The sequence below is a fragment of the Choristoneura fumiferana genome, chromosome 16 (genome assembly GCF_025370935.1).
Source record: "Choristoneura fumiferana chromosome 16, NRCan_CFum_1, whole genome shotgun sequence".
Lineage (NCBI taxonomy): Eukaryota > Metazoa > Arthropoda > Insecta > Lepidoptera > Tortricidae > Choristoneura > Choristoneura fumiferana.
Genome location: NC_133487.1, coordinates 297,615 through 325,358, shown reverse-complemented (window position 1 = coordinate 325,358; position 27,744 = coordinate 297,615). Strand labels below are relative to the sequence as shown.

The 27,744-nt window shown below is 45.1% G+C and overlaps 1 protein-coding gene across 1 annotated transcript in view; it reads left to right on the top strand.

The window, feature by feature from the left end:
* Window positions 1–27,744, top strand: part of Tomosyn (syntaxin-binding protein tomosyn) — a 446,939-nt gene that overhangs the window by 406,147 nt on the left and 13,048 nt on the right. The window contains exons 5-18 of the mRNA XM_074099246.1: window positions 14,046–14,109; window positions 15,034–15,244; window positions 16,638–16,713; window positions 17,625–17,779; window positions 18,728–18,891; window positions 20,824–20,954; window positions 21,389–21,468; window positions 22,434–22,606; window positions 23,356–23,475; window positions 25,082–25,242; window positions 25,395–25,542; window positions 26,001–26,534; window positions 26,582–26,621; window positions 27,252–27,329. Of these exons, the coding sequence (XP_073955347.1) occupies window positions 14,046–14,109; window positions 15,034–15,244; window positions 16,638–16,713; window positions 17,625–17,779; window positions 18,728–18,891; window positions 20,824–20,954; window positions 21,389–21,468; window positions 22,434–22,606; window positions 23,356–23,475; window positions 25,082–25,242; window positions 25,395–25,542; window positions 26,001–26,534; window positions 26,582–26,621; window positions 27,252–27,329 (2,135 nt within the window). The remainder of the gene's footprint in view (window positions 1–14,045; window positions 14,110–15,033; window positions 15,245–16,637; window positions 16,714–17,624; window positions 17,780–18,727; window positions 18,892–20,823; window positions 20,955–21,388; window positions 21,469–22,433; window positions 22,607–23,355; window positions 23,476–25,081; window positions 25,243–25,394; window positions 25,543–26,000; window positions 26,535–26,581; window positions 26,622–27,251; window positions 27,330–27,744) is intronic.

The window sequence follows — 27,744 nt, the reverse complement described above, 5'->3', positions numbered from 1 at the left end:
CCGGCTTTGCCGTTAAAAGCTCTACCTTTGGCCGCACAAAGCTTTCGACACATTTACCTACTGTTATAGGTGTAAGCACTGTTTGCTGTGGGTTAATGAAAGTAGGGGTGACAATCGCAGACATTTAATTTTAATAGGTATACATTTGGAACACATACAATGACACACAGCCTGCTGTATGCCAAGAGTATTTTCCCGAGACGCGTGGTGTCATCGATCAGAATCTCAGGTCTACAATGTATTCGAACTATGAGAACTTATCTAATTTCAAATGTTTCTTAATATTAAATAATAAAGTAATACAAATATCCGTGGATATAAAAGCCTAAGGGTACCATCTTGGTACCATTGACAGAATCAAGTAATTTGTCAAGGATGGATACATTATGACATTTATGATACCGCTAAATTGAGTTAAGCATTAAATCAAGACTTTTTTCCGCAGCAAGTGGCCATCAAATTATTACTTTTTAAACCCTATTAGTCTGGGTTTCTCGTCCATTTTTAATCACAACCGGCCAGTGTGAGCGGCTGCGGCTACGTTGCGGGCACAGGGCAGGTCAGCCGCCGATAGAACGAGCAACAAGTTATCCTCGCCTCGTGCATTATTAAAAAAAAAACATCAATTGACGTCCGCAACATACGAATGTCATTTTGTTTTGCTGCTCTGTGGTCTGGTGGACAGAATTAAAATAAGAGTTGCTAGTTGACTACGGAACCCTAAAAACGCGGAGTTTGTAACACTATTGCCGCGCCCTTTTTAAGATTTTATTCCATTTTAGCTCTAAAACGGATCTTAATGTAAATAATTGATTTTAAATTTTATAATTAAATCCTGTGATGTGTTGTTACGCACAAAAAATAATTTGGAAGTGTCACGTGCACGGTATTTCAATTATGTCAGAAATTATTTTGTTTGAGCTACTAAAACAAGTTAAGCCCTCATTAACGCTAAATATTTCATTACAAACTCGGGACTTAATTTGTTAAAGTAAAAATATACCTACTGCTGTGTTCTTCGTTATATTTTTTAATGTTGGCGTCATCCACTGCCGTGTGTCTTTACCTAATCCTAGAACCTTGGGACTTCTAATCGATAAACAAAATGCTAATTTTAACTTTTTTTTTAGTGAAAAATATCCAAAAAAGTATGTAATTTAATAAACCAGTTGTAAAGGTGCGCTTACACGGACAATTTTTTGAGCAATTATTGTTCGGCAACACGAATGGATCAATCTGGAGTTAAGTAGTGGAGCGATATACAGAAATTTCAAAAAAAAAACGGCTAATTGTTCCATATATTCCATATTGCTCAATGTCACTGATACGAATTGCCGAATATCCAGTGGGTACAGAAATTCAAGTCAATTTGTTTTCTATCTCGTATGCACTTATTTATTCTGCGGCTTCTACGTCTCGTTTCCACGGGGAGCACGCGCAGCACACCAGCGCGCGCAGCGGCACCACAGCGCACGGCGGCAGTGTTGCCAACGTGGATTTATGACGTGGATTTCCACTAAAAATGGTGGATTGGACTCCAGTTTTAGTGGCCGAAAATTCCTCTTAGTATTTAGTTAAGTGAATTTGTCTAGTGGAATTTAATATGAAGTTAAGTCTATGAAGTTAGCAGGAAAATGCTGCAACAACTGCAGTGCTGCTGGCTTGACAGTACATCGTAGAATCTTTTAAAAGAGATAATGTTGTGTGTTCCGTTTTGTGTGTATTATCATGTATTTTACATGTAGTTTATTTGTCTAGATAGATAGCCTATAACCTAGCCGCCACTACGAGAAAAATGTCGTCCACAGCGAGCGTAGTTTTTCAACTGAACTGCTCGTGTGTGAAAGTATTGCCTAGTTTCTTGGAGTTGCTCCATGTTGCCCAATATTGTAGTTACTAAATATTTTGCTAAATTGACGCTTGTTGCCGTGGCCGTAAATGCTTGATATCTTGTCATGTCGCAGTTGCAATCGACCATTTGCCCATAATTGAGCAATTTTTGATGCCCGTGTAAGTGCACCTTAAGGTACATAAATGTTAATGACTCAGTGTCTCAAATAAAACCTTTTACGCTAAGTTTTTTTTCTAAATATTACGTCCATATTTACCTAACTGCGTCACAAAATTCAGTGTCTTCGTGTTTGATTTCAAGTAGCAATTTGTAGGTACATGTTATAAACATATACATATGTACACTGATCGTTTATCCGTCGTTGATCGAGCCGACAACTCCCTCGGGCGGGCTATGAACAGATTATGCCGCCATTTGCATTGCTAATGCTCCGTCCACTTCGACGCTTTGACACATCCAGCCGCTCGGTGAGACGCGAAGTAAATGTCGAGATAAAATATTTTGCCCAGTAACCTATGTATGATAATCTGAGAAGAGTAGCTGTCTATAATATTAATAAATAAAAATCTGGTAATAAATAGCAAGGATGATGAAGCATTCTATGGCGAAAGAATTTTTGAAATCAGTCCAGTAATTTTTGTGTTTATTCGTAACAAACATCCAAAAATACAAACTTTCCTCTGTATAATATTAGTATGGAAGTATAGATCTATTTATAATATAAATATAGATATTATTGAATAGGATATTTGACACTATTTACTAGTAATTCCAAGATACGGCTCTACTATATAATTGAGAGTCAAATTTCAAATCGGAAAAGCAAACTTATCAATAAATTAAATTTTTAGATGTTCTGGGGATATGAAAACTAATCAATAATAGTAAGTATAATTTTATTGTATAATTTGACACCAACGCTCAATACCAAAACACGTGAAACGTCGTATCAGGCGTCTGCGGGCGCCTCCGGGCGCCTCTCACATTTCCTGACTGAACTTTAAAATGCACTTCCAACGGTAAACATTTCCTCGTTTGACACAGGTGTTGACAGTCCCACACTACAACACGTTGCGTCAACAGTGTCAACACGTCTGATGTTGACGCGGGATCTAGAGTCCCGCGTCAGGTCACGGCCCTGCCCTTGCCGGCTTTAATTGGGTAAACTTTCTTGACACGCTAGTTGGGTATTGGTTTACGTGAGACAGAAATAAGCGCTGCAGGCGTACCATGATCTTTTCACAAACGATCCAAACGCAGAGCAGTTCAATTTAGGCACCTAAACTGAATCGTCGAAATTAGTACCACGACGTTTATTTCTCAGAGCTGAGTCTCAATGGTTTACAGGTGAATGAAAGACCGATATTGTCTCTGGTCCGAAACTGAAACGCTAAGTCGCGAAAGGGATGCCGCTATATGCAAACCAAATTTTGTATACTAAAACCTCTTTATTTTGCTAAACCATAACTCTATGTCATTTCGTGTTCTTAGCAACCGTTGTGTTGATTACAAATAAAATGTTTACGCTGTCACTAATCGACGAGTCTCCTTTCTCACTGAAAAATCAATGAGGAGTTAAGAAGCACAATGTCGTGAGTACCTACGAAGTCCGAGACAAAGTCCAAGAGCCCGCATCCAAGCACGACAACGTGCAGGCTCGCCGCCCAGAGACCCAGGCGCCGGCGCCGCGAGCCCCCATGTCGCAAGAGACGGCTCGCCGGGCCTTAACTGAAATAGCTCGGGAGAAAAATGAGACCTTGCGCGCAGGACTGCAAGAAATTAGGAAGGAATATGTAAGGAAGAACATATGTGATTTTCCCACTAACGTCGATACCCAAAGGCTACTAGAAACACAGGGAAGCTTAAAGTTCCATCTTACAGACTGGCTAAATATACCTCGTTGAGTTTCTTGCCGGATTTTTCTCAGCAGAGGTTTTTCCGAACCGGTGGTAGATTTTTTTTGACATTCATAAGTGCTTGTTATAGCCTAAATTTAATAAAGATATTTTGACTTTGACTTTGACTTTGAATTTTTGTAAATTAATTATTTGTGAAATAAAAATGAAAACAAACCAAACGTGTTCATTTTCTCCTTTACCTACACCTGTTATATAATATGGTTATTCATAAAGAAGATTTCCGCAATTACGTAGTTTTTGCCTAATAATGAATAAGTAAGTAAGTAAGTAATCATTTATTGCATATAAAGTAGGGTTTACAGGAGGGCTGATACATGGAAAGAACATACAAACATTCTTGCAAAAGAAAAACAACAGTGAAAACAATAACAATGGTAGCAAGTTCATGAACGTACATTAACAGCTCTTCATACACAATACTTTTCACTGGCTCCTACACTAGGCGAGGCCTGTCCCGTAGGTAGGCAATTCCGAGAGAGTGAATACATAGTGACAACATCTCAAACGTTCCGCTAGAGGCGCCGTTCGTGTTTCCATACAAATTGAGATTCTAACGCGAATGCGATCGAGACGTATTTTGTAACTGAAAACTTACACTAAGGGTACTGGCTTGACTCTAATAATAAATAACTCATACACTCTCGTGTATATGAAATGTTTTTGGTGGGATTCTCATTACTATTTATAGTCTGCGGGGTCTTAAACATAATAAGTGTTAACAAAAAATCGTTTTAGGTTTAGGTATTTATTTATATCATCGTGAGAAATGCAACACAAGGATTTTCTCCCTTCCCATAATCGGCGAACAAGGCGATTCCTTATGGCTGTACCGAGTCGCAGTTGTGGGTTGCTTCTTTCCGTCTCATCAATGACAACTGCGTCCTCGAGCAGCGGCTCGGTAGCCGCCTGCTGCAGACGGCGATTATGGTATTGAGGCAAGGGTCCCAAATCTAAAATGGGCAGATTTGCTGTATTGCAAATATTGTGCAATATAGCACAAGCATTTATAATAGAGCCAGCAACTTCTGGGCTGTAATTCAACACTCGATGGCCACTAATGCACCGAAAACATACTAAAGTTGTTATTTGCACCGTAAAACACTGAATTCGTTTTATTTCATTAGTTGAAGTTGAAGCGATCCAAAAGAATTGACAGAATGAGTAACTTATACTGAATCGCTAAATTTGACACTGAAGCGATTCAATTCCCACTCAAGTTAAGCGTCATGGTACGAAAACCGCTTGAAGTGAGTGAATGAAAATGTCTGTATCGCTGTCGCTGAACCGTGCTTGAACTGAATCGCAAAAGTAACGTCGTGGTACGAAATAGCGATGCAGTTCAGTTTAGAGCCTAAACTGAATCGCATTAAGAGAGCGTGGTAGGGCCCCTGTTAATTTCTGCGGTAGTTAGCTATACCGGTATATATTTAGACTCCCACTTGCTCGTTTGCCATCCAGTGGAATAAGAAAAAAAAACTGTTGCTACGACGACTGGGTTAGACATGAACCAATCGTGGCAACTTTATCTTGTGAAATGAAGCGAGATGAAATAGTTTTATTTTGCGATTCGTTTTTGATTCGTCATATTCCTAATTGGTCATATTCCTGATTCGACATGACACTTTCCTAGCTGGTTATATTCCTAACTCGTCATATTCCTGATTCGTCATACATATTCTTAACTGGTCATTATACAGTCAAATGAAATTACAAACACGTGCTTACTGTCGGTTAGGTTTAGGTGATTTTTTTACGACCACCCAGAACCGATGTAATAAGTGCCCCGAATCGGTTCTGGGTGGCAATAAAAGAAAGCGATTGTCTACTTTCAGTGTTTAGCCGTAATTAACTACTTCATAAACGCATATTCATTGTGTCAACGACAACTCTCCTGTATACAAAAATGAAGGTTTTTACCTAATAAAGGAATACTTATGTCTCTTTAAGTGTTCTTACTACGAGCGTTAACAAAGACGTTTCAATCTACCGTAATACGTAATTAGGATACAGTATACCCATTGCTCAGTCTCTAAGTATTTGTTAAGCTGGCTAAACAGATGTAGCTTATCTATTAGACAGGATTACCTAATACAATTTTCGTGATACTCGTAAGAAGAGCGACTGTATTAACCGACACGGTAATACTAAGATAAATTAGATTCATTCAGGAGGTGCAGATATAAGTGGAACATGAGTTTAACATAGTTAATTAGAAGTGAGACGCGACTAAGCGCTAGTCCTTTGTGCCGCGCTCCTGTTTACTAAGACAACACCACGTCGCAAATTGCTGGTGCACTCCGCCCGTTGCGCTCAGTTTGCTCGCCCACCTAAAACTACATTACTCGACACATGTTTTGTTTATCTCTGCGTACGCACGCCGAATAAACCCTGCGTTTCTGAGAGCTATATCCAGTTCCCTGCTCGTTCCGTCCAACTGCCAAGGAAAGCCAAAGCCACACCTAAAAGCTCAGAATGAACCGTCATTTTAATCTTCAACTTTAATTTCAGATCCCATTAGTTCTCCTTAACTTCCGCTGGTGCTTTTAAGCCCAAAAATGTGGCAATAATTCTGAATTTCTCTCACTAATTCGCGTTAACGATATGCCTTGCTCGCCGTCGGCGGCTGCGTCGCGGGAGGTGTAGGTAGGTGCTAAGCCGACACTCCTTGCTTCATAAACAATCGTCTTAATTGGCGAAGTTGTACGCCGCGGGCTCACCCGCCACCGCCATATTGTAAGTGTTAACTGCACAAACAATAAAGTTCGTTATAACATACCCTCGGGCGTGTGCCAGCCCTGTTACCTGCCGTCGAGTTCTGAACTCAAACAGCGCCCCCTTATTGGCGCGCTCGCGACTATCAACCGCCAATGGTAACGCTACGATAATTAAAACCCCCAGGGTTGTCACCGACGCATTGTCAGATATTTTCCGCGATTTAAATTACCGGCGTACTAACGACGTCCGCTGCAGACGTGTCCGCGCACAAAGGTATCTCAAGAGGCAATAAAAAGCGAGTCGAGAGCCGAAAGAAAAGGCGCGTTTGTTCGCGTTCTCTTGAAGTTATATAAATTATAAAGAATTACCATTTCGGCGCGAAGCTTAAAAAGACGATGTAATGGCGCAGCGAGCATCCTTGTAATGCCTTTAGAACCGGAAAATTGCGTCACTGCCGTGTTTCAAACATTCCGTTATCAAATTCGCTTTTGCATTCACCTTGGCTTTTCCTCGAGTTTTCCTGCGAGTTTCTTTATGGTATTCCAGTGCTGTTTCTCTCGATAATGCCTTTGACTGGGACTGTTGCCGATTGAAATTCAACGGCGGAGCGAGGCGAGACGTCTCACAAAGCGATACGCGGACAATAGGCGTCGTGTCGAGCGAGTTGCTGGGCCGTCGCCCGTCACGCCCGCCCGTCCCGTCGGTCCGCCGGCGCGCCTGTCCGGCTGTCCCGGCTATCCAGCTGCCGGACAGGCAAAAGGCACGCCGTCTCCGCATTCACGTCGCAGCCAATAAGATAAAACTCCGACGCCAATAAACATGCTTTAGGCTCGTAGACTTAGTATAAGACAAAGTTACACTTTAGCTTGCATATTCTATGATTTATTATTTCAAGAATAGAATATAGCCAATGTTGATCTGAGATAGTGTATGTATATGTAACAGTAGTTGCGGAGATAATATACCGAACCTCTGCATAGGAACAATAATAAACATGCATGAAATAAATAATATTTTTCTAGAAAGTAGTCAAGGAACTTTTTAAAGTGACGTAACTTTCTCGAGATTGATGCTGAAATCTAAGTAGGTACTTACTTACCTCATATAAAAAAATGGTTTATTGATAGCAAAGCCTGACCAATATTTTCAAGTCTTTCATAAACATTACTCTCAGCATCTCAATGGGCCAGACAGAAGTGGGCTACTAAAAATTTACAAAAAACTTACTTTCCTTTACTTTCCCTTCGCTTTGTTAAACTTCTCGAGCGGTTTTGCTAAGCAAAATAGGTCTGAAGTGACATGGCGTCAACAAGATGGCGGACCAAGATGGCGCCCACCGGACGCGCCTTTCAGGCGCCGGACGGACGCTTATCGCGCGCAACAGTTGTCGGGACGGCCGGCGCTCTATTCAACGGCAACACATTTCTGTTACTGTTAAATGAACAGCAACAAACTGAATTTGTTTATTGATTATTATTTTAGAAATGATTAGAATTTTTTTGTTGATTCAATTTCATAACGTTTCAAACTTTCGTGATTCTCACTCATAGTCAAAATACCATAACGGGACTTATCACGCTATTTTCACACGAGTAATATTTACCTCGGCGTTTCGGCAACGTTACAGTTGCCGTGGTCACATATTTTAGTTTTTCCTTTTGTAGTGTTCTGGTGTTTCGTTGAACCTCGTAGCGACGCTCGTGATCACTACAAGACAAAGAGCCTAAACACCATTTTAATATTAGTTAGGTACTGTAGAATTGATGTTAATTAATTGTAGTAAATTCCCGTCGTTACGGTAATTCGTCCAGTTTAACAAAATTGCGAACATTTAGGTCGGATCTGGTAAAGTTTTAATTAGGGTTGTACACGCATAGACCTTTTCTGCAGTCTACCTGGCCGTGATAACGATTAGCAAACCCGGGTATTCTAAGCCGAACGAAACAAAACGCAGGCTATGAGAAATTAATATCCACCGGCAGGGACGATAAATCAAGCAACAATGCTGCGCCCGCGACTATCCCCGATCCCCCATGAATAATTTTGCTTAATATGTCGGGGTGGCATAGTTTCAGGTCTCGACCTCTTGTCGTGTAGTTTGGGTTGCACCGACCAAAGCGGGAATGCCTAAATTATTGTTACTCTGTAGATACATACCTATTCGTTGACTTTAGCCGCTTCAGAATCAGAATCAGAGCTTACTGAGGATTTTAACTCGTGTGCGTTGTAAGTTGTCTTTATAGCAAATGGACGGACACCTTTCTTTCTCGTTAATCTTGAATTTCAAACTTTTATAACTAATGTGCAAAGGCAATTTAAAAATTGTTTTTCTGTTTTTGATTTATATAAATAGTCATATTGTATGAAATTTTGTGGTTACTTATTTTCATCATTTTTATTATTGTTTGAATTGAAATATAAATCTAACGTCGTTTTCATTTTAATTCAGAATTTGATACTGAAGAAAGAAAAAAAGAAAACAAAATTACTGCCACAAAAAAGCACAAAAAATATATTTATTCCCATTAACCCTTCCCTTCCTGCTGGCATCATACTGACACTACTGGTTTTATACACATACTTGCATAACAAGACCTGACTAAAACAGGATTTAGTCAAATGCTGAATCTGTCCGACAGAGTTAATCTAGGCCCATTTAGAGGAAGCCACAAGATGGATGACTGATAATATCGAAGTTCATTTCAGAGACTAGTACACATTATATTATATTATATTATACATTATATAGTACTTACATATATCTCTATGTCTGTCAATTGTGTTTTTTACTTACTTTGTACAATAAAGAGCTTACATACATACATACATACTTTTTATTTAGATTTATACGAAGCTGTGCCTTGGATTACCAAATTCATTTTAATTAATGTAGATATTATGCAGCGTCAAACACAATTCAAATTTATTCAAGAGACAAGCTGGCTTAAAAAAGATCAGGCCTAAAGTCGCGATCACACTGATCCTGATCTGTAAATCTTTTATGCCAGATAACTTGACAGAACTTTAGGTTCAATCAAAATTACTCACACTGCCAGTCTAGTTGAGCTGTAAATCCGCGAACGGACCAACTGCAACAGTCAGTAAATCAACAAAACAGCTCAAAAAAAGCTACATACGACATGTTAAATCTCAATCTACCCCTATTCGAGTAGATCACAGTCAATAGTTAAGCGAATTAGGCGCCAAACCTTTTAGTTTAGATCATTCATGTTTTCCTAGACTCTTCAAACTAAGTACCCCTCGGCCTACTTAGCCCCCCTCCCCGTAGCCTCACGGCATTCGGCGCCGGCGGGAGCTGGAGGGGGAGCAACAAGTGGCGCCGTGTCGCCGACAGCTGGCTCAATCGGTGACGCCGCTGAGGATATTGTGACATGGTTTTTTAAATCGGTTGTGGATCTTACAGGTGTTGCGTGTTGTAAACGCGTTTCGGCGCTCTATACTCTGTCGTTATTTATTGATGGTAGTACCTACTCTACAGTCGAAAGTAAATGCTGTCGAATTGCTCAAATCAAAGCACGAACGTATTATCAATCGCGTAGCGTGTTGAGATATTTGAATCACCTCGACAGCTCCGATGTTTATGATGACGGCAGTACTATATTTCGAACGAGTTGTTGTTCGCGGAAACGCTTAAATTTTCCGGGATAAAACTACACTATAACTTTCCCAGGGCCTTAAAGTATGTAGTTTATCTCCATACCAAATTTTCTCATGATCGGTTGAGTAATGAATCTACTTGAATAAGGGTCCAAGCATAACAAAAAAACACACTCACATTCCCATTAATAATAATATTTTGCAGGTGGTAGGACCTTGTGCAGGGTTCACCCGGATTGCTACCACCATCTTGCTCGCTAATCCTGCCGTGAAGCAGCAGTGTTTGTGTTTCGGCGTGGAGAGTTAGACAGCCAGTGAAATTACCGGCACTTGAGGTATCCCATCTTAGGCCTCTAGGTTGGCAACACATCTGCAAACCCCCTGGTGTTGCAGGTGTCTATGGGCGGTGGTGATCTCTTACCATCAGGAGACCCACTTGCTCGTTTGCCATCCAGTTGAATAAAAATAAAATGTAATATTAATTGAATAAGTTAAAGGCACGAGTTAGCCATCTCCGCCTTCATTCTTTCTGCATGTTTATGAACACTTGGTTTGTCGCGATAAGCATTATCAAAAATATCCTCTTAACATCAAGAATAATTTAAATTTATGTAAATACTTCTATTTATTTAAAAGCAACTACTGTTTTAATAGACGAATGCAATCAGTCTGACTGTGAGTCTGATTGTTATGGGCGTGTACACGAATAACAGGGTCGGTATTTCCATGTCGGTATTATCTGGGCCGGGAAAGAGTGTCACCCGGCCACAAGACGGATGTGGGCTTCACGAGGGACGTGTGGCGCCGTCTGCCGGCTCTCAGCGACATAAACAACTCCTTCGCATTTGTCACTGTCAGGAGGAAAAGCAATTAAAACAGTCGGTTAAGTTTTGTCAGTTAAAATTGCGGTAAAAGGGAAGACAGTAAATTGAAAACATTTTACGTTGGAAAGACTCGTTTTTTTCATGTCATCGGCCGCCGGAATAGGATTGTGACCAGCAAATTGACCAGTTAAGGCTGGCTGTAATAATGTCCTCCCTTGTATAAGGTCCTCCCTGTCCCCAAGCATCTGCTCCGCTAAACTGTTTCAAGTGTCTCAACTATTCAGTTTCTCAAGAATCTCAACAAATTTCTATGAGAGCTGAAAAGGTGCCAGATGTAGTCGAACCAGTTAGAATTTAAGTGACAGTTTAGTTGGCGCTAGCGTCATGAGGTCCGTTTGTGATTCGCTGAATAACTAAATGAACCAATCGCAAACACGACGTTACTGTAACCTCAAACGGAACTTACGATAATAACGCCATTTAGCGATATTTAGTAGAATAGTCGTCCACCGTGGTATCGTTTATTCTTACAAAAAATTACATAGTGACGTGACATCACAAAACCTGGCAGGGAACATCATTATACCATTTACTTTGAGACCGTATTACGATAAGTCACCATAGGAATTGTGGATTATACTTTCAGATTTTTAGTCCGCTCAATCTTCACCCAAATCACTAAGACTCTGTTGACAATCCGTTGACGGGTACAAAAAGGCAACAATAGAATCTCGGAGTGGCAATCCAGGCTGCTGAACCTCGGCTGGCCGGAATCTGTCGTTATTGGATTAGCGCGCGACGGGCTTTATTAGCGGCGGCGCCAGCCCCCCCTCCAACAAGGCTCTTTTAATAAACATCTTTACATGTAGCACAGCATCCATTGTAGAGTAAAGATGACAAGAATACAATTTGAACACGTGTACAATACGAATTGTCGAAAAAAAAAACTGTCTACTCTACACGGCTTGACAGCTCGAACTGAGCTTGAGCCCAGTATAATTAAGCAGGAACAAGGTTATATTATACCCTGGGTGAGAAAGAACCACGCTGTCGCGGTAAGCGTAGAACAAGCGCAAAGGACATATCGTGCCGTGCTCGTTGAGTGATCCTTATGTTATTGCGGAAGGGCATTCAGCCTTTGTGCTCTTATTACGCAACAGTTGCTTGACGATATTAAAGGCAGCCCCGCGGCATGTGTAGCAACACATGCTGAGTGGAGACCCTTTTTCGGTGACAATTGGTGTCATTGTCGGCGGCCGATCGTAAAATCCGCCAGATCACGAAATTCCTAGGCATATCGTGAAATGCCGCCATTTCATGAATTGGCTAAGGGACATCCGCCATATCGTTCAAAACTCACCGTTTAACGATTTGCCTAGTGACGTTTAGGCAGATCATGAAATTCCTAGGCATATCATGAAGCGCCGCCATTTCATGATTTGGCCAGTTTAGGCAGATCATGAAATTCCTAGGCATATCATGAAACGCCGCCATATCGGTTCTGGCACTTCGCCGGCCGCTGCCGCGGCACGCTCGCTTCGCTCGCTCGGCTCGTGCGTCGTGATCACAATTAAAACTAACCACTCCTCGCTTCGCTCGTCGTACCTAAATTTTTCTATATAAATAAGTAACAACTAGTGAATACTTTATTTATCAACAAAATACTAACCTCTAAAATACGGGCAGACATCCATGGTTTTTTCACATTTTTTCATCTACGTTTGATTCACATAAAAAGAACGGAGCTGATGTTCAAAAGCTTCTTTTGCACTTCTATTTTGAATTCAATCACTAGTTTCGGTTTAAAGATCATTTTGTTGCGACGCCGACATTTTTCACGCGCTAAACAAACACGACCGGTCAGCTGGTCACGGCCGCCATTGCATACGCAGCGCCACCAGTGGCCAAAAAAGAAACTATTTTACGATGTGCCCGGTATAGAGCTAGGAATATCGACGAATGCGTTGCTCTAATCGATCTGCCGTATTATTTCTCAGGCACATCGTGATATGCCTGGCCAACGTTTAGGCATATCATGAAATGGCGGCGTTTCACGATATGCCTAGGAATTTCGTGATCTGGCGGATTTTACGATCGGCCGCCGACATCATCACCATACAATGTATTGCAAATTATGCTTGTATAGTAATATATTATTGTTTATAAAGCATTTTTCTTTCTTTTTTTTCTTTCTTTCAATATGTTAGTTGAACTGGAAATGGAAAAGCTACATTCGCTCGATTAACGGATAACCATTCGGGGAGAAAGGTTCTCGAATGGCGACCACGAACCGGAAGACCAGCGTTGGCAAGCATCCCGATAGGTAGACCGACGACACAGCGAGGAGGTTGATAGATTCAGGTTGCACGCTTGTCGTTCATTGTGGAGTTCTAACCGGGAGACTTTTGTTCAGCAGGGAACGTCTTCCGGCTGATGATGATGAATACAATTGTCTATTGACGCCTTTTATCAAAAACTTCGATGTTTTCTAAACATAAATTGGCGAAGTTTCGAGACTTTCGTTTGTAAATTAACACAAAACTTTGTATTGCGATTCAGGCAAACTAAGGACTCTCGAGCAATGGGCCAATTAAATAAAAGTCACGTTTCTTCACTTAAACAAATTGTACCTTTGTATTTAACACATTGCTGCCGACTTGCGCTCCAATTTATAATCTGCTAACAACTGGTGTTTAGGGAGGTTATGTTCGTTGTGAAATGTAGGTAGTTGGTGTGGTGTGGTATGGTAATTGTTAGGTACCAGACGTGGTTAATTTACTCTTACATAGGTCATATTTAAGGTCAGATAACCGTTGGGGGAGAAAAGTCCTCGAGTGGCGACCACGAACCGGAAGACGAAGCGTTGGCAGGCCTCCCACCAGGTGGACTGACGACATCGTGAGAGTAGCGGGAAACCGGTGGATGCAAGTGGCGAGTTGTCGTTCATTGTGGCCTTCTAAGGGGGAGGCATTTGTCGTCTTCGGGCTGATGATGATGATGATGATGAGGTCATATTTGGCCACGTAAGAATACGCTTTGGGTATAAGCTAAGCTAAGTTGCCTGAGTAGTACTGAGATGTAAAAAGAGGCCTAACGTTGTTTGTTTCTTTGTTGCAGTACGAGACAGAACCACCCAGGGTCGGTGGTGGAAATCTGCGATAACCCTTTGGATTCCAGTAAAGTAAGTACTTGTGACCATTTTAGTTTTCTAAATAAATATAGTTGCTTTGACGACCACATTACGTCTAGCACCAAAACCATTTATATCTGGCTGCTTGTTAGTTTTGTTTCGTAGTAACTTAGTGTGGGTTGATCAGCAGATCTCTATAGCCATTCAGAGGGGCAATGCTGCGAGCATAATGGAGACTTTTTCTAGTTCGTCACGCGAGAATATTTTTTGAGGCAACACGAATTAGGACAGTTGGACCTTAATTTGTTTGAGAGACCGTAGCTCAAACGACTAGGCTACTAAGGCTTCATCATTAGCTTCACGGTTTATGTAGTCATTTATTTATTTACCTATGTATTTACATGCGACATGACTGTAGACATAGCGTTACATTCTTACATTAGATACTATTAACTATTGACTAAAAACTAGTGACAAGCAACTACCGCTCATCCTGCATGTTCTCTAGTTCTCTCCTCCATTCAATCTTCAATCTCACTATCTTGGACACAAACACTTCCGTCAACAGTGTTTCCAGACAACTATGACATCGGGACTTTCATGAAAAGGGTTTAAGGTGCGATCACACTGAGTCGTTCACCTAACGCGGTCGCTGAACTTGTCAAACAACTTAGGCGTCTTACGAGTATACTTACTACCGTGTTCTTTACACTTTTGCGGTCGCGAACTACTTAGTGTAATTGCCGCTTTATACTACTTTCTTTAGAGGCCGGCAACAGACCAACAATGACTCTCCTTGAGTTGTTGATACTCATGGGCGGCGGTGATCATTTGCCATCAGACGGCCCGTATGCTCGTTTGTCTCCTCGTGATAATAAAAAATCGACCAAGTGCGAGTCCAAGCTGCTTCAAGTACATAGTTGAGGAGCGTTAAGGCATGTGCGGTTATTAAAAATGAAAGTTGTTCGTTTCCAGTTGCTGATCGCGTTCGAGACGGGTCTGGTGGTGGTGTGGGACCTGCGTGCGCGCGCGGCGGAGTGGCGCGGCTGTCTGGGCGGGCCGGGCGAGGGCGTGCGCGCCGCCGCCTGGCAGCACGACGGGAAGCTCATGACGGCGCACGTCGACGGCGCGCTGGCCGTCTGGAGCACGCGCCAGCCCAGGCCCACCTCGCTCTCCTACCCCCATGGTTAGTACAACCACTAGTGGCGGATTAACAGTGGGGCGAAAGGGGCGGCCCGCGGCGGACCTCCAGTCCCAGGGGGCCTTCAAATGCTCCTCCTCAACGAGATTCTTGAACAAGATTCCTTAACAAGGCCAAAAATGTGTTTAGTTCATCTTCTACTCGTAATACTTTCGTTTACAACACTTAACTACAGAAAAACTTGGGATTTTTTTAAAACGAGTGATTTTCGGATTCTCCAGACGAGATTAGAAATTGCACTTCCTGTGGCTATACGCGCCCAGGTATCCTATCGACTTGAAGTCGCGGGAAAACTGACCAGCCATCCGAAAATCTTTGATTTTGTTCAGCAAACGTTATGCTGATAAATACCGAATATAATAGAGTGAAACTTGGTTTAAGAGGGACCTGGATAAGTAGCAAAACCCTACAGCTAGGAGTCATACAAAGTTCCCGACACTTTTGCAGTGATATACCTATAATAATTTGTGGAACTTGAAAATCTATTTATCTATAGGTCGATTGCTTATAAATCCTTTGATTGTACCGTCATAGCTACCTTTGTAACTGGGACAGCGAGTGGAAAGAATACTATTGCCTTATTATTTTCTTTGCATTTTATTGGTATTGACTTCTGTAACTGAGATGTCATACGGGTAAATGTTCGTATTTATTTACAAAATAATATCTACAGTGTGTGGCCCAGAACCGGGGATAATATTAAAAACAGAGGCTATAGAGAGAGATGATCTATAGAGATCGCCGGTAATTTAATCATCATGGTCCCACTTAATTAAAATTTTTGCTTTACATAATAAATAAATAAAACGAATTATTTTTAAAAGTCGCTGAACTAATGTTGTTCAGTGTGACGAGTACGGTCTATGTTTTAATTATTTGCCCGTGTTACAGGCCACACGCGGTATAATTGTATAGCCTCTATTTTAACCTGTATTAATAGCGGCATCCTCTGTAAATACCTGCATGGACATCTGATACGCCGTGTAAGTGGAATACCTCTTTCTAAGTGAGACAACCTTTCCGGTCCTTTGAAATTCCATTCGGATTTCACAGGAAACATGACGCCGTTTTCAAGAATGACAAATCCCTTTGGCTGCTGTGTCATACTCGGTGAGCGGACAGTAGCGTAGGAAGAGAATTAGGTATTTTTAGAACTTTTACACATCGCGTTTTTCTTTCTGTAGAGCGGAGTAGTAGCCATGCAAATCTGTTTTGTATTGACAATACAAACGAGATGGGGCATTTAAAAAAGGCGATGTGCAAAGGATCTAAGTTCCCCTCCAAGATCCGGTAATAGGTAATACTCTGCAGACAAAAAATAATTATTGTTTAAAATTGTAACCATTACTTACTTAACGAGATATGTTTTATTTTTCAGCGAAAGCGAACAAAGACGGCAAATTGGAACCATGTAAACCTATACATAGATTAGAATGGAAAACGTCAAAAACTGGGTAAGTGGAAGTTTTTTTAAAAAAGAAATGAAAATATTACTTAATTATTAAAAAACATACACGTACATGTTTCGCCTTCCGCGAAAAGCGACCGGCAAACCACCCGAAACTACTAAAGACCTTTCTTATCTAAGAACATCGTTTACTTACGTGTCCTTTTGATTAAAGACTGCAGTATTTAGGTATTTCGTACTCACAACTAGCTGATTTAAACTAAACCGCTAACAAAATCCACCAGTTACTATAAGCAATATTTCTCCGATAAAGGGGTATAGACAGACCAGTCCGTTACTGGAAAATCCCTAAGTCGGCAACAGGGCATTTCTATCTACCGTTGTACCCTGAGTTTACCTCTTAAATTTGAGAGGTAGACTCGGTCTGTGCTTCCGAGCTGTAAAATCAGGGTCTCCAGATGTGACCTCAAAATATTGTATGGATGTGTCCGTTATTTTTCATAACAATTTTCGTAACAAAACGGACACATCCATCTAATATTTTGGGGACACATCTGGAGACCCTGTTTAACAGCTTGGAATCATGGACTGAGTCTACCTCCCAAATTTTGTTGAAATTAGAGAGATAAACTCAGGGTACAATGATAGATAGAAATGCCCAACACCTTATTCTGAATGTTGAGCTGTAGCTGTAGGCTCCTCTATCTCACTGGATAATAAGCAGATGAGGCCGAGATGCACAGTAGAGGAAACTGGATCACATACCACGGTGGAGCCTTTGTGTTAGTATTGTCAGTCATGTTGACATCCCATACATTTGCCTAAGGATTCGTAGGGAAATTGATTATGAACAGGTTCCATCCTGCTGCGTGATTCAGTTTCCTCAACTGTATAGCTAACTAGTTTAGTAACATTCAAACTCTGGCCTCGAATGACTCTTTTTTTCTGTGACTGCAGCGAGAGCCTGGTGATGTTCTCCGGCGGGCTGCCGTCGGACAAGGCGGGGCGCACACACAGCGTGACCGTGCTCAACGGCAAAACCACCACAGTGCTCGAGATGGAGCACAGTGTCGTCGACTTTGTCACGCTCTGCGAGAGCCCTCACACCGCCGGTCAGTGCCTACACTAACTCCAGCCTTGCTGCTTTATCCCGCACGGAGCGTCTCCTAAATGGAAGACCGCCACCGTTAGAGATTGAACGCAGAGTCGTCGACTTTATCACGCTCTGCGAGAGCCCGCACGCAACCGGCCAGTGCCTACACTAACCCTGGGGTTAGTGCGAGGCTGGCCTCGCAGCATCACCTCAATAGCAGACTGGTCGTCGACTTCGACACAACCATTCGCCTTGGAGCTCTTGCAACGAGCACTCACCAACACAACACGCTCGCTGCTACTTGCAACAGTCTAAATATCAACGAGCTGAAACGGATCTTTGTCGTAAAGGCTGTTTTTGACTCTCAAATCACCTGATTTTTGTTATTTGAATACTGCTTTGATTTATATTTTATTTTATTCATAGGTGAAGAGGATTCAGAATTGTTTTCAACGTCAGGCAAGAGTAAGTCGCGCGATGTTGGCGTAGTTTTGATTGTGTTGTCTCACTCCTTGTATTCAGTCAGTGTTACAGTTATAGTCAGGTACAGGATCTCATGTTAGCCAGAACTTATACAGTTTTAGTCAAAGCTACCTTTGTGAAATCGATTTCGTAGATAGAATTTAAAGCAATACCAATATTAACTTCTTGTTTCACAACCCTCTGGTAATTTTATCTTATTATATCGTTGTTTAATCGTACGCTATTTGATAGTATTTTTATTTTGGGCGTGAATGGTATATTATAGACAAATAATGTACAGTGGAGTTCATAAACTTGTGAGCAAAAATTTGATCAAAAATATCTGAATACGACTCTATTAGTAACGGCGTAGAAGCGTGTTCAGATATTTGTGATCAAATTATGAACTCGACTGTATCTACATGAAAAGACATGTGGGTGTATGATACCCTCCTAAACATGAGGTTTCCCGAGCTAACGGCGACGCGGTCGTTCCCGGTTGCAGAGTACCAGGAGCCGTACGCGATCGTGGTGCTGCTGCAGAGCGACCTGGTGGTGGTGGACCTGCAGTCGCCGGGCTACCCCTGCTTCGAGAACCCCTACCCCATGGACCTGCACGAGTCGCCCGTCACCTGCTGCTCGTACTTCGCTGACTGTCCTTCCGACCTGGTAACAAGGGATTTTTATATCAAAAACAAACAGCTGGCAAACGAGCACCTGTCAAGCGGCTGGCGAGTGAGTCACCTGATGCTAAGTGATCACTGCCGCCCATGGAGACCTCCAGCATTATTAGGACTGCGGGTGCGTTGCCGGCCTAAATTGGGGGCTAATGGGGGAGGGAGGGGAAGGGGAAGGGGAGTTGGACGGATCTCCTGCTCACCGTAAGAAACACAGTAGCCAAAGTACTATTTCACGCCGGTATTCTGTGGGAGTGTGGCACTAACCCGGTCGAGTCGGCCCATCCGTACTGCAGCCAGCAAGTGCTAACAGTGAGGCTCTACCACATAAAAAGGGTTTGCGGAAGCTAGAACAATACTTGACCCTTTTTCGACAAGAGCCAAAGGTTTTTTAGGGTAGTCCGTAAATCAAAATGGTAAAAAATCTATGTAATTACAAGTAAAGTGACGCCGTGGTGGCCGAGCGGTTTGACCTATGGCCTCTCAAGCAGAGGATCGTGGGTTCAAATCCCGGCTCGCACCTCTAAGTTTTTCGGAATTGATGTGCGAAATTACATTTGAAATTTACCACGAGCTTTACGGTGAAGGAAAACATCGTAAGGAAACCTGCACAAACCTGCGAAGCAATTCAATGGTGTGTGTGAAGTTCCCAATCCGCACTGGGCCCGCGTGGGAACTACGGCCCAAGCCCTCTCATTCCGAGAGGAGGCCTGTGCCCAGCAGTGGGACGTATATAGGCTGGGATGATGATGATGAATTACAAGTAAAGAGCCGCTCACAGAAGCTTGAAAAAAAACCTTGTTGAGTTTCTTGCCGGATTTTTCTCAACAGAGGTTTTTCCGAACCGGTGGTAATTTTTTTTGACATTCATAAGTGCTTGTTATAGCCTAAATTGAATAAAGATATTTTGACTTGACTTGACTTGGCCTACCTCGAGTTGAGTACAGCTTAAAACTTGATACTCGTAAATATGAGAGTCGTCAACTAGTCTCCCACCGAAGTTTAGATGTTTCAGCGTAAGATTGAAGATTCGGTTTCGGCAGGACGAAACTAGGACCGATATCGAAACTAAGTTTGTGGGCTTCTTGCGACGACAAGCAAGCAATCAGTATCATGGAGTGGTTCCGTCACCCACGGTTCTACTAATTTGTCGTGGTTAGATTACATTGTTATTGCATCATCATCATCATCAGCCGGAAGACGTCCACTGCTGGATAAAGGACTCCCCTTTAGAACGCCACAATGAACGACAACTCGCCACTTGCTTCCACCGGTTTCCCGCCACTCTCACGATGTCGTCAGTCCACCTGGTAGGAGACCTGCCAACGCTTCGTCTTCCGGTTCGTGGTCGCGGTTGTTATTGCATATTACATAGAAAAGATACACCGTCTCGATCTGACCATGGGGCTTTAATACCTACTTTTGTTTTGTATACTATTAGGTGACTAAGATTAAGAAAAACTGACTTGATGTTGCCACGTTGCTGTTGTAATGAGGGCTATCGCGTATGAATTCGCCGCTAGAGGCGCTAGTGTAGCGTGAGGTCTCCGAAATGTCAAATCTCATAGTTTTTGACTGAGCTACGCGGGTTTATTTATAATTAGAATAATTTTGTGAATATTTTGCATTACCTGAAATTAATTATGGCAATTATGCATTACGGGGCAATGAATGTCTGTGTTTTGAGACAGTTTTGTCTTTCAGAAACTTTTGTCCTCCCTTTTTCCGAACAAAACGGGACTACGCAACACTGGTTGCTCGATATTTTTATGGTACGGTTTTGAGGTGTATAAAATATGATTTTAATCTAAACTTTGTTTTCACGCCCGTAACAACAGACTTTGAAAGGCACACTTAAAAACCTCACGCAACAGTGGCGCCATCTAAAGTGTGTAGATTTTAGTGTTTTGTTTGTCGTTTTCAGATCCCGGCGTTCTACTCGGTGGGGCGGCAAGGCAACAAGAAGGCGGCCGGGTTCAGCGAGAAGCTGTGGCCCGTCGACGGCGGCGAGTGGGCGCCCGCCTCCTGCTCCTACAGCGAGATCATCCTTACGGGGTGACTACACCACTACTCATTTTATCCATCCTTGGTTTTTAGGGTTCCGGAGCCAAAATGGCCAAAACGGAACCCTTATGCTTTCGCCATACTGTCTGTCTGTCTGTCCGTCCGCGGCTTTGCTCAGGGACTATCAATGCTAGAAAGCTGTAATTTTGCACGAATATGTATGTAAACTATGCCGACAAAATGGTACAATTTTTTTTTATATTTTTTTTGTGTACCTCCCATAGACGTAAAGTGGGGGTGATTTTTGTTTTCATCCAATCTTGTAGTGTGGGGTATTGTTGGATAGGACGTTATAAAAGCTCTCGTGCAAATTGTATCTAACTTGTTATAACATTCATTGACGACAATGTTTTCCTACTTGTAAGAGAGTTATCTCAACATATAACTGAGCCTGTAAGGTGCTAACGTTGCTTTTCCTGTTCCAGGCACGCCGACGGCAGCATAAAGTTTTGGGATGCTAGTGCAGGGACCTTACAAATTTTGTACAAATTAAAGTGTTCTAAAGGTAAATCTGTTTCTTGGAACTTTTCTTTATTTTTAATATCTTATTTAGTATCCATTTCATTATTATGTAAAAGAGCTATGCAACTTAGTTGCAAACTGAAAGTGAAACTAAGTATGTACCTGAGTGCAGTGGCGTAGCTAGGTGGATAAGGGCCCCGGTGCATAGAGAAAGAATCGGGCCCTCACCCTCTCCCCCTCTTTCCATGTAGCTTGAACTTATGCTGGCCTTCAAAACTAAACGATAACAAACCACACATGATGTTCGTTTAAAAACATAAAAAAAAAATCAAAGCTTAGGTTAGAGGGCCACCTGAGCTCCGGGGCCCTGGTGCACTGCACCATCTGGCCATACGATAGCTACGCCACTGCCTAAGTGCCTTTAATAATAATAATAATTCATTTATTTCAAGAACAACATAATTCCAAATTAAATACACACAATTCTAAGTCAATAAGCGAAATGATATTAATGTCACAATTTAATTAATTAATTCAATTTAGACTATTGGTAGGTACACTCAATACAATAAAATAAAATATGATATATGTGCATTTTAAACGCCATTTCTTTTTACGTGAACCAACATGCAATGGTTCATGTAAGGACAGTCAAATTTGCAAACCGTGTACCGTGTTTTTTAATCGCACTGACGACGCGCGTTTCTATAGATACAAACGTGATAACCACGCCATTTGTATGGCTGCTTTAAGGAAAGAAAACCGCGCTGTTGAAGCATGTTTTTAAATCGCGCGATGACTCGGCTCTCTCTCTCTCTCTCTCTCTCTCTATAGCTTGTGATACGACATAATACAAGCCGTCACAACTCACTGCATCAGATAAATGTCAACGCTACCATATAAAATGTATGAAACCGATACCGTTCTGATGCGTCACGACACGACACAACACGACAGATACTCGTAAATGTGAATGCGTGTTTAATGTAAACGTGTGTTGACGGGCAGTGTTCGAGCGGCGCGGGTCGGTGTCGGGTGTGCCGTACGGTGCTGAGGAGTCCCCGCTGGCCATCCAGCAGGCGGCGCTGTGCGCGGAGTCGCGCCGGCTGTGCGTGGCGCTGCCGCACGGACACGTCGTGCTCTTCAAGTTCCGCAAGCAGGACACGCACGCCGAGACGCACGTCAGTACACTCGGCACTGGGCTACACCTAGGGGAGGTCATGACCCTGCCCTAGGTTGGCTCTATGGCCGTTTGTAGACGTCCGTTGTTTTCACCGGACAACGGACCGTTTTTTGCGGTGTTATGTGGCTTCGTCGCCGGACAAGTGTCCGGTGCGTGTACACGCATTCATAATAAGCCATACAACATCTGTTACGACCTCCGAATTGCTTTCCTTGTTCCCACCAAAAGTCCAAGTCCAAACATTCCCTTCACCATGGCTGAACAGAGCCCGCCATCTAGGGAGGCTAAGGACAAGCAACTAGCGAACAGCCCTCTGGTGAGTCCTCCCGTCCAGTCTTTTCCTTCTTTCTGCGGGTTGGTTGTCGAGGCATTCCTCCTTCTAGAACCGGCTTTCGAGAGGTACCAAGCCCTCAAGCCTGGCATAAACAACATCACAAGTCCGGCAAAAAAAAGGGTCCGTTGTCAGGTAAAAACAACGGACGTGTACAAGCGGCCTAAGAAACCAGTAGATTTCTAAACCCATTATTTTATTGTGTTCCCAACGAGAATTGATTTACTTATGACTAGAATTTGACCTTGTGATCCTTTGGCTATAGAGTTTGACCATGCCCTGGCAATAGAATTTGGTCATGACACCGCCATCGGCCAAACAATGATAATAAGAAACGTTTCGATTAAAGTTTTTAGCATTTGCAATCGGTTCGGTAAATGTATTTTAAATGCATCTAAATTATTGTACTGTGGCAGGTGTTGGAGATCCCTATAATCTCGGAGGCAACGGAGGAGGAGGCGTCGCCGGAGCCCGAGGGCAGCCGGTCGGCCTCCTTCAGTCGCGGCGGGGACAGCGTCGAAGGCGAGAGCAGAAGAGTAAGTAAACCACAGGTTAAACTGTTCACGAACCCGTCATGACTTTTGGCTTTCGTGGAGAAAGAGACGCTAACGTCCGAGCGCTGGCGATCGCATTCACCATTTCTTTCAATCCTGACCCTATAGCATGTGAGAGAAAGAAATGGTGGAAATGATTCCGAGTGCGTTAAACATTAAGGCCATCGCTGACCACTTGGTGGACAACAGGATCCAAAGATTTGGATATGGACACACCTAGATAGGAAAGCAACTTAGGATACTTGATTCTGACGCATGAGTTGAGGACGACAAGAGCTGATTCCAAATAAAGGGACAAGGCTAAAAAGACGAAGAGAAGAAGTGCATCATCGGTGCTAAGCGGTGGACGATATGTTAAAATGGTACACATTTGGACTCGCCTGGAGTTGCCTTCATTTGTTTCTGAAGGGTAAATGACACAAATTTTAAATTACACTAAGCTCCCAGTTGGATCCGTTCGCAAAATTTGCAAACCGCGTACTGACTCCTGGTGACATACCAATATTTTTATTCTTTGCCCACGACTTCCTCTGTAGAAAACAAATTAAGGAGCGAAGAATTAGCGCTCGCTCTTCCGCGGGAGACATGCAACTGGGATAAAATGTATGTGGTAATCCGAACTTTGAGGTGTCCAAAATACAATACGACGTTGCATGTTATGACACTATACGCTGATGTGGCCAGGTCCTCAGTATTTAGTCACGGGGAGATCAGCTTGTAGAAATAGAGCACAATAGCTAGTAAACAACACGATTTCCATTAGATTGTCTAAGTTTCCGGGCCGCGTCGCTAAGGGTCTCCCCAAACTTACCGACGCGGAATCGGCTTTAGTAGATCAAAAAACTTTTTATTTCCATGCAATAAGAGCGAAAAAGACGTCGATCGGCTCGGTTGACGCGAAACGACGTTTATCGACGGGAAAACGTCTTTTTAGCTCTTATTGCCGAGTACTGCCTTTTTGCAACGTAACGTTTGGCAACCTGATTCATTTCGCAAACTCTAAAACTGTAAATATTTCAGGATTTACTTCAGGGCCATCGTGTAGAACCCTTTAGGTAAGGTTAGGTTAGTTTTATAAAAATCCTGAAATATTTACAGTTTTAGAAATATTAAACAGTTGGGAAATGAAAAGTTGCGAAATGAAACAGGTTGCCAAACGTTATTCGCCGAAACATTAGTAAACCTCTTATTGCGTGGACAATAGACAAAGCGTTTTTTAGTCGGCTTAAGCCGATTCCACGTGGATAGATGTGAGGAGACCCCAAGTGAAAACTTGGAAAGCCCTAGTATAGCAACGGCTTGCTTTGGATCGATTCGATCGATCGGTTGAATCCTGCCGGCGCCGTCGCCGTCGCCGGGGTAGCAAGCTTCCCACTCGGTGCCGGCAAAACTGCATGTTGTATGTGAATTGTGCTGAAGCCTGTGTCAGTACTGTACTACTCACCGGGCGTAAACCGGCATCGACACCGGCGCAGTGGGAAAACGAAGCCGCGGCGCCGGTGCCGGTGCACGGCCATGCCGGTGCCGGGCCGGCTAATGGAAAAACAGCCATAGGGTGTGAGGTACACGGGGCGGTTGGTGGTTGCAGTCGGGCGTGTGGGCGGGCGGGCTGACGGCGCTGCGCGTGCGGGGCGCGGCGGGCACGGGCGGCGCGCGGCGCGCCCCCGGCTTCCAGGCCGCGCTGGTCGCGCTGCAGACCGGCGCGCCGCACCCCATCACCGCGCTCACCATCAACTCGTCCTACGGCCTGTGAGTACCCTCTGCTGCCAATATTTCAACACATCCATGTGCTGGCGTCACATCTGTAAGTAGGCCGCAAAAGTAGCACCAAGTTAGTACAATGTAAGTATCGGTAACAGCAGTGTCAAGTAGGTTGTGATCGGGGTCGGTGCGTGTTGCAGCATGGCGTGGGGCGGCGAGCGCGGCGTCGTGGTGGTGGACGTGTCGCGGCGCGCCGTGGTGGCGGCGCTGGCGGCGGCCGCGCTCTACGGCCCGCTGGAGCCCTGGCCGCGCCACGCGCACGAGCGCCGCGAGCCCAGCCAAGACCAGGTGAGCCCCCCATCCTCCCGCCCCCCGCGACGCCCTCTTTATCTTTCATTTGCGAGTTATGTTCAGTTGTACGCTCTCAGTTGCCGCCGCCGGGCCGCCCGCGGGCGACCCGGCGGCCCTCTCTCCTCTGACGACGACCCCGCGACCGTAGATCGCTAGCGGTAGCGCCGACCCCGGCTTGTTCTGGTAGCGACGTGGCATGGCGTCGTTAGACTGTTCGCCCCCGGCCTCTCCCTCGGCGCGTGTCCGGGCCGGGCGACCCGCGCCCCGGGCGCGAGGACGGTCTCTCGGATCCGATTGTTTTCCACGTAGCTGCCCGCGTCGCGCGACCGGCAGCCCATGCCCGATGCCGCACGCACCCGTACTAGTAGTCTCGCACAGAACATATCCCGCACAGAGTCAGTTCCGGCGGTCGCGCGACCATCCTCACCGAATGTTTTCCCCTCCGTTCCCTCAAGTTGGAGGACGCGCTGGCGCGCACGCCCCCAGCGGCCCCCGGGGCCCCCGCGGCCTCGCCGGCGCCCGCGGCCAGCCCCGTGGAGCCCGACGAGGAGGAGCGCCCCAGGATCGACGCGCGCAGGAAATCGACGCCCTGGAAAAACTTCAACCTGAAACGGCAGCTGTCCAAAGTGGACCTGAAGCTGAAGGCCGCATTCACGGTGCCGCCCGAGACCAACCTCGAGGAGACGGCGGAGGAGGGCGGCGGCGGCGCGCAGCCCGACCGGGAGCCGCCGGCGGAGGCGGGCGAGGTGGCTCCGGAGGCGGGGGCGGCGCCGGAGGCAGAGACGGAGTCGCCGGAGGGCGCGGGTGCGGGCGTGGGCGCGGGCGACGTGTATACGCGCATGCACCGCGAGCTGCAGGAGCGCTGGCAGGCGGCGGAGCGGGCGGCGCCGCGCCCCGACAGCCTGCCGCTGGAGGCGCCGGCGCGGCCGCCGCGCGCGCGGGACGACCAGCGGCTGCTGTCCGTGCCCAACATCAAGTACCGCGCGGAGGTCAAGGACCTGCGCCGGGCCGCGCCCGCCCGCCGGCGCCCGCGCCCCCCGCGCCGGGCTTCGCGGGCACGCTCATGCGCCGCTTCAGTAAGTACCCGCGCGCCTCGCGGCCGAGCGACCCCGCGCGGCCAGCGTAGGTAGTTGTCGATCGCTCTCGGATTGGATTGGAATGGTAATGGTTTGGCGTTTTTATCATGGTTCACTAACGTCCGTAGCCCCTTTCTCATTATTACTAAGGTAGTCGTTGGCTCTTTATGGTGGAGTAGTTAGTTTTTGATCTTAAACGATGTCGAGTGAAGCGGTTGCAGACCGAGACCACGCCCGAGGCCTAACTAAACGATGAGCATAACTAATGTTGACGAGACGCAGTTTACTATCTTTTATTATATGCTTTACGCTTTTTGTGATATTTTGGCTTTTTATTTATTTTTATTTACTCGTGTATGAAGTGTCAGCACGCGACGCGCACACGCCTGCGCGGAGCGGCCCGACTGACGCGTCTGTTTTCTGCCCCAAGGACGACGTCTCGTCCGACGAAGACTCGAACTGCCTTAAATACCTATTCGCGGATCTTTTCGGTAATTCGAAGATCATTTTGAGTTCATTGATTGCATCGTAAAGTACAGTAGGTGATCTCTGTGTTGTGGATGTCCGTTCGGAGGCTTGGGCGGCGCTCCCCGCTAGCCTTGGCCGCCGCTCAGCGCTGTCTGTCCGCAGGACGCGCGGTGGCGCGACTGTGCCCGCGACTGTACCCGCCGGCCGCGAGCGCGAGCGCGCCGGACCCCGCGCCAGTAGGTACGACCGCACGCAACTAACGCGAGGCACAGGCACAGAGATCACGTCCGCTAACCCGTGTCCGCGTCGTGTCTAACCGGGGTGGCGGGCGGTGCGCCGCGGTGGGGGGGGGGGGCCGCGGGGCGCCGCACGGTGCTGGACCTGGTGTGTGTTGTAGATGAACGGGCCGGGCGGCGGCGGGGCGGCGGGGGCGGCGGGGGCGGCGGGGTGGCCGGCGGCGGCGCGCCGGGGGCCCCTCGGGCGGCGCGGCGGTCCCGCTCGCAAGGTACCCGCAAACTGCACAAGTGCCTGTCCACGGCGTCCGACGTGTTCGCCGCGCCCCCCGCCCCGCAGCACTCGCTGCTCTCCACGCGACAGTATTGCAGTTTTGGTAGTACAGTCACCTTATACGATGTCACTCAGTCTCGTCTTTCCG